This window comes from Rhinoderma darwinii, unplaced genomic scaffold (assembly GCF_050947455.1).
Source record: "Rhinoderma darwinii isolate aRhiDar2 unplaced genomic scaffold, aRhiDar2.hap1 Scaffold_347, whole genome shotgun sequence".
NCBI classification, from domain to species: Eukaryota; Metazoa; Chordata; class Amphibia; order Anura; family Rhinodermatidae; genus Rhinoderma; species Rhinoderma darwinii.
The window spans coordinates 1-7,328 of NW_027463449.1; the positions used below are offsets into that span (position 1 = coordinate 1).

Consider the following 7,328-nt stretch of genomic DNA (forward strand, 5'->3'; position numbering starts at 1 on the left):
TATGGAGAGTGATGTCAGGGGCTTGCCCAGAGCTGGAGTCCCGGAGCAGAGCCGCTTCTAGCACCCTGCCTGGGATTCCAGCTCTGCTCCTGACATCACTGTCCATATATGTACAGAGATGTCAGGGCAACCCCAGAGCTGGAGTCCCGGGCAGAGCGCTACTACTGGGACTCCTGCTGTTCTCCTGACATCACTGTCCAGTTCTGGGGAATCCCTAGACATCGCTGTCCATATGTGGACAGCTATGTCAGGGGATTCCAGAGTCTCGGAGCAGAGCCTACTAGCGCTCTGCCCGAGACTCCGCTCTGGGGAAGATCCTGACAAAACTGTCCATATATGGACAGCGATGTGAGGGAAATCCACAGAGTCCCGGAGCAGAACCTATACTAGCGTTCTGTGCCGGACTCAGGCTCTGGGGAAGCCCCAGACATCGCGTGTCCATTCATGTCAGGGATTTCACAGAGTACCGGAGGGATACTAGTGCCTCTGTGACCCGCGGGCCCCTAAGAGAGCTGTGGGGCCCCTGAGAGAGCCACGTGCCGGGGAGCCCCTGAGAGAGCCACGTGCCGGGGAGCCCCTGAGAGAGCCACGTGCCGGGGAGCCCCTGAGAGCCACGTGCCGGGGAGCCCCTGAGAGAGCCACGTGCCGGGGAGCCCCTGAGAGAGCCACGTGCCGGGGAGCCCCTGAGAGAGCCACGTGCCGGGGAGCCCCTGAGAGAGCCACGTGCCGGGGTCCCCTGAGAGAGCCACGTGCCAGGGGGCCCCTGAGAGAGCCACGTGCCAGGGGGCCCCTGAGGGACACATGCGGTGGTGTATAAAGAGTCGCTCCCAGCTGGCAGAACAGTAGTTAACATGGACGTGTCTCCAGCTGCGAACATCTGTCCAAACACCAGACCCCGGGGCCCCCGCCGCTGCAGCGACTTCTCAGCCGGGCACTGATGTTAATAGTTTTTGTTTCTATGGCGAAATGGCTGTAAATATCCCGAATTCCAGAGAGTTATTCTTGGCATGGAGATCGCTCTCGTACCGTGCGCTATAAACGTGACTGCGCTTCCCTCCTTACTCAGGACTTATATATATATATATATATTACTATACCAGTCAGCAGACTATGCTGGGGGCAGGCGTCCCTATACCCTGAGCAGCCCATGTTCTTCTGCCACCCAGGGGCGGATGTTTCTGCTGCAGTATTGTTCTGTAATCCAATATAATTAGAGGGGTTGCCCAGAGTTACAAAGAAATGGCTGCCTTATTGTAAAAACAGCGCCACACTTGACCACAGGTTGTGTGAGATATTGCAGCTCCGCTTCATTCATTTCAATCAATCTGAGCTGCAATACCAGACACAACCCATGGACAGGTGTGGCGCTGTTTTTGGAAAAATCAGGCATCAACCTCTATAGAACGTGCGTCCGCCATTAAACACCATCATAGTTCACCTATAGATCTGTAAATACATTGCGTTACTTTGTAAATACGTTGCGTTACTTTTCTTGTTCCGCTGCTTAGTCACGGCCTGTATTACGCTGCGTTCACAATTCTGGCGGATTCATAGCGGAAATCTCCCAGCATTCCCTGCTTGTTCGGTGTCTGCACAGTCCTGCATCTTGTGATTTGCATTCTGGGAAGTGTAGTCTTTACACCAGGCACTGAACTGTTCCACTGGGTTATAGAAGCTCCTCTAAGCTGTTGGGGGTGTGGCTGTCCATAGGCTTGCTGACTGTTTCCGGTAGATATCACAGAATAGTGACTATAATGTGGATTTTTTAATTAGAATTTTTTTTTTTTTGCTCCTGCTTTATTTATGCAGGGATACTGTCCGAGGTCGTCCTCCTCTTCCTCATTCATTGTATATTGCAGCTATACTTTGTGTTTCAGCACCTCTACTATTTTTAAGATCTCACTTGCTGTCAATGAATGTAAACACCCATTGCTTCCACCGAGGGGCTGAAAACCTGTCCTGGTCATGTAGGGCTACCCCTGTGTCTGTTGAATGTGGTCAGGGTGAATGTAAATTTTCTATTCACTGACAGCAAGCAGAGATCGGATAAGTAATATAAACACAAATGGGGAGATTTCTCAAAAGTGGTGCAAAGGGAAAAGCTGAGTAGTTGCCCATGGCAACCAATGATTGGCCTTTTTTTCCAGTGGCTCTTTGGAAGTTGAAAGCCGCATACTGATTGGTTGCTATAGGCAACTGCTCCACTTTTCCTTTGCACCATTTTTGATAAATCTCCCTCAGTGTATTAGAAAGTTGCAGATAGCTTTAGGCCGTCATACACATTAGATTAAGGTCGGCTGAATCCGATGATTTCGGTGGAACCGACCGACTATCTAATGTGTACGGGGGCCTCCCGACTCCCCCCTGACCGATGTCGGTGGAATGAAGGATCGGGCATGTTGGATTTCAATACCGGATCATTTGTTCTCAGGGGAGGCGTCTGGCAGCGCTTTACTCCCCTCCCCCATGTACACGGCCGGCCGAGCCTTCTATATGTTGAAAGATTTTCAGATAACACAAGTCACATATCAGACGTCTTCAGTTTCGGTGTATATTTTTTTTCACCAGCTGTATACGCTGATGTTGTGTAAACCGATCCATTCAGACAAGGTCACAACTGGGGGCCCGAAACTGCGACTCCCACCCATTTCCATAATGGTTTAGCAGTACAGGATAAGTAATGTATGTACACAGTGACTCCACCAGCAGAATAGTGAGTGCAGCTCTGGAGTATAATACAGGATGTAACTCAGGATCAGTACAGGATAAGTAATGTAATGTATGTACACAGTGACTCCACCAGCAGAATAGTGAGTGCAGCTCTGGAGTATAATACAGGATGTAACTCCGGATCAGTACAGGATAAGTAATGTAATGTATGTACACAATGACTCCACCAGCAGAATAGTGAGTGCAGCTCTGGAGTATAATACAGGTGTAACTCCGGATCAGTACAGGATAAGTAATGTAATGTATGTACACAGTGACTCCACCAGCAGAATAGTGAGTGCAGCTCTGGAGTATAATACAGGATGTAACTCAGGATCAGTACAGGATAAGTAATGTAATGTATGTACACAGTGACTCCACCAGCAGAATAGTGAGTACAGCTCTGGAGTATAATACAGGATATAACTCAGGATCAGTACAGGATAAGTAATGTAATGTATGTACACAGTGACTCCACCAGCAGAATAGTGAGTGCAGCTCTGGAGTATAATACAGGATGTAACTCCGGATCAGTACAGGATAAGTGATGTAATGTATGTACACAGTGACTCCACCAGCAGAATAGTGAGTGCAGCTCTGGAGTATAATACAGGATGTAACTCAGGATCAGTACAGGATAAGTAATGTAATGTATGTACACAGTGACTCCACCAGCAGAATAGTGAGTGCAGCTCTGGAGTATAATACAGGATGTAACTCAGGATCAGTGCAGGATAAGTAATGTAATGTATGTACACAGTGACTCCACCAGCAGAATAGTGAGTGCAGCTCTGGAGTATAATACAGGATGTAACTCAGGATCAGTGCAGGATAAGTAATGTAATGTATGTACACAGTGACTCCACCAGCAGAATAGTGAGTGCAGCTCTGGAGTATAATACAGGATGTGACTTACATTGTAATGTAGATGAATTCTATTCTGCACTTCTTCCCATGGGTTTATTAGAACATCTTGTAGATGAGATAATCTATAAGGGATCTGTTCTTTTAGTGTAGTTATATAGCTGCAGATATCTATGAAGAAGTCTTACATTTATAAACATAGATTGGTCTTTATTTGGATCAGAAATATATATATAACAGTATCTGATGCAGAGAGCAGAGCCCGCGGGATTCTCAGGTCCCACCCCAGTCACTAGGAATAGACCACATAGAACAACTTGGAAGTTGCGTTCCCTTTTACGCTATCGGTTTGATCACCGTGAAGCCCGGCGGAGGTTTCTCTACTCTACAGGAGATCTCACCAACCACAGGATTCAGAGAACCAAGATCAGAAAAAAAAATCCACTTGACTTTGGTCACGAATATACGAACAAGGACATAGACAGAGCGGGTGTGGGATGTGACGGCACGGCGGTGCACCCTCCAAGACATTACAACTATTTCATTTCCAGACAATCAATAATTAAATACTTCCCGAATTTATCTAAAAACATTGCAAAAATGAGGGGATGGGGGGGGGGGGGGCATATAAGACCATGTTGGGCAGGTTGATGCCAAGAGTGTAATGTCCCGAGAGAGAAGAGAGGGAGAGAAGAGCGAGGAGATGAGTGGATGATCGGCTTGGTAATCTGGTCAGGTGTTTCCGGGGATTTTGGTCGGTCAGAGGATTTGCCTTGGCATGCCATAGCCGGTCATTCCGGACTGGGAGGCTCCTTTGTTGGTGCCCATCTGTAGACCAATGACGCTCTGCCCTTCTTTTAATTTATCCTGGGAAAATCCACGCTTGTTCTCCATGGATTTCCTAAAGAGATGTAAAGGGTTAATTAGACCGGGAACAAAGGACTAGCTGCGGTTTTGACCAGGTAAGGTTGAGCAACCCTTTAAATACTCATGTCTTATACTCCAGTCACACCCAGAGCTGCAGTTAAGAATCTTTTGCCTGCCATGGAGTCTGTCGGCACTGTACTTCTAAGGCCCTGTTCACATCGCGTTTGTGATAAGCTCCCGGCGCACACGCTAAACTTGTTCATAGGGCTCCGACGGAGGCCAAAATCAAGTCTTTTTGGCCCCCATCGGGCTGGTATAACTTTTTGTTTAATTTTTTGACGTATGGAATAGCGTAGTAGACTACATAATTGCATACAACAGGATCCTACAAAAAAAACGTATACTGCGCAGTATATATATATTTTTTTAGCATTGGAGCCTATGGGTGACGTATGGCATATCTTACGGCCATCCATTACATGTATGTGCCATGAGATTTTCATAACAGACTCCTATTCAATCGTTTAGTGTATGGGTGATGGATGCCTATATCACCTATGGGCTTAACGTATACAGCATGAGAATTCATGACGTATCCATTAAATGTATCCCATAATAGTCTATGGTGGCGGATGCCAATGTTAGGCATCCGCCACCTGTCGTACACGGTAAACATGGGCCAAAAACGTGATGTGAATGGGGCCTAACAATGGAGACGAGATCCTACTACGACCTATAATGTGAGGTTCTGCTTAATCAAACATCTCCCACGATGCATTGCAGCACAGCGTTCTTTGTACAGCTACTAAATCAGTTGTGAGCGATGCGTTCCTGCAGCTTTGGATGTGAATGGCAAATGAGCTGATATATGGTAAAATAAGTGCAGGTCAGTATATGCAAAGTTACTCAACATTATAGATGTAGGTATCGGCGTTGCCTGATATATATTATAAGTGAAGCCGTCAACCGTTACCCTACTAAATTCTGCCCATTATACAAAGATAAACACAGTCTATGGAATCCCGTTCTTCCGGGAAGGAGCATGTTGGCCGGAGATGGGTAGGCAATCGCTTTCGCCTGTAGGAACATGCTTGGCGGCAGATGCCTGGCATTGAGCTTCACCGATGGGTACGCCACCAACAGTACAGTCCATATCTATGATCACGGGCTTAAAAATTGTAACACTGCTCGACTTGAACTCACTTAGGGAACCACATGGGATCTCCGGTGAAAAAGCCATCGCCCTTTGTTACCGCCAAACCGCCCAAGTTCATGAGAGTCCGCTGCACGCTGGCCATGTCCTTTCCTATGGGGGGGAAAAAAAAGATACAAATTTTAAGTATTTTTGTTTTGGAAACAGACGAAGCAGTGAGGGCCAGCGGGGGAAAGATGTGGATCCGATCTGAATACGATCACGTGATATTCGAGATGATCACATAAACCAGGGGGACTATGCAGAGGCACCAATAAAACAACGAACCCAGATGGCTTCGACAAAATGGCTTCCATACCTTCCCACAAGTCAACTGTCTGGAACAAGTCAGTGGCTGCGATGCCGTATTTCTCACAGGCCTTCAGGAACTGGGATACCTGCTCCATCTGTTTGAAGGCCATTGGGGAGGTCTGGATTTTGGCCACAGATTTGGGGGCAAGGGAGTTGATCAGGTGACAAAGTACCTAAAGAAAGAAGAAATCAATATGTAGACGAGGTTGTTTGAAGGCATCTAGCGAGCTAAGTTCATTGTATGTGGGCCGTCGTCTACTAGTTTTGATGTTTTTGATAGAATATAAAGCTATATATGTTGGTTTCAGGAAAATATTGCGCTGGCACTTGGGGGGTGCTAGAAAAAAATGACATGCCGACATGTGATATGCCCTTTTCTTGTCAAAAATAATTTCCAAGCGTGGGTTAAATTTTTGTTTCTTTTGGTCGTGGCATACCAGCACCAAATTTTCAACCACAAGGTGGCAACATTTAGTGGCGTTAAAGGGGTCTTTCCAAAAAATTTGTAGGGTACATGTAACTTTAACGTGTGCATGATATACTCCGGGGGCTGAACCCAGCAAGGTGCTGGGACGTCTTATAAGAACTCTTGAGTCTCAAACCGAAATCACTGCAGGAAATGTAGATGAGTCCATCTAGAGCTCTTCAATAGATAGAAGACCTCTCTAGGGTCTAAACAACCCTTCACCCAAGACTGAATTTCTAAAGTTTGGGACGTATCTCTCTTTTGACGAGAAATTTTTTGGAAATTGTGTATACCGGGATTGTAAACTCCAGACCTACTCACAATATATTCTGGGACAAAACTTTAATGTGAATGCCAAGAAGCTACAGAAGTTCTGGAGAGTGGGTCCCTAGACGACGTCAAAGATTTCATATCGAAACATTGGGACGCAACTGCAAAAACCATTGTACTCACCGTGCCGTCCTTCAGCCATTTCTGGAAGCCGGACTTCCCCTCTTCTTCTGGACGCCCACATTCAGGAGGGCACTGACTGACTATCCACTGCACCAGGATGTTCTCCAGCTCTGGGTCGTACTTCTGGTCAATCTTCATCTGGACTTCCCTGCTCAGTCCGTATGCTGGTCCTTTGTTTGCCATTTTAGTGGTTGGTGGTTTGGATCTCTGTAAGAACGAGACAAGAATGTAGGTGAAGAACGTGAAGACCACCCCAAACTTCAGTTACTTAGATGTCGTACAACTCAATGGGGGAGGTCCGTCGTAATTATAAGGAATTAAAGTAGACGAAAAATGGAGACTGGTTTATGACGGGACTTTAATCTGATTCTGTAAGAGGGAGACAAAAACTCTTCAGTTGGTTTTTTAGAAAAGGAAGGACGGTGTCCACCACTCAAGGATCTCACTAGTTGTGGAAAATTACTG

At 46.5% G+C, this 7,328-nt stretch overlaps 1 protein-coding gene across 1 annotated transcript; it reads right to left on the minus strand.

The window, feature by feature from the left end:
• Positions 1–3,762: 3,762 nt before the first annotated feature.
• On the minus strand, positions 3,763–7,071 carry LOC142707545 (transgelin-2-like). The gene is made up of 4 exons (XM_075848316.1): positions 6,864–7,071; positions 5,952–6,117; positions 5,644–5,746; positions 3,763–4,474 (listed from the first exon to the last, which is right to left on the minus strand). Exons 1-4 carry the CDS (start codon positions 7,044–7,046, stop codon positions 4,333–4,335), a joined length of 594 nt encoding a protein of 197 aa, XP_075704431.1. The 5' UTR covers positions 7,047–7,071; the 3' UTR covers positions 3,763–4,332.
• Positions 7,072–7,328: the final 257 nt, after the last annotated feature.

Bases quoted from the DNA above. Each gene is read 5' to 3' on its own strand.
- LOC142707545 (XM_075848316.1), bottom strand. From the start codon at position 7,046: ATGGCAAACAAAGGACCAGCATACGGACTGAGCAGGGAAGTCCAGATG. The intron at 6,118-6,863 runs GTGAGTACAATG...TTCTTTCTTTAG, and splicing joins AATGGCTGAAGGACGGCACG to GTACTTTGTCACCTGATCAA. The intron at 4,475-5,643 runs GTGAGTTCAAGT...ACATCTCTTTAG, and splicing joins GATCCCATGTGGTTCCCTAA to GAAATCCATGGAGAACAAGC.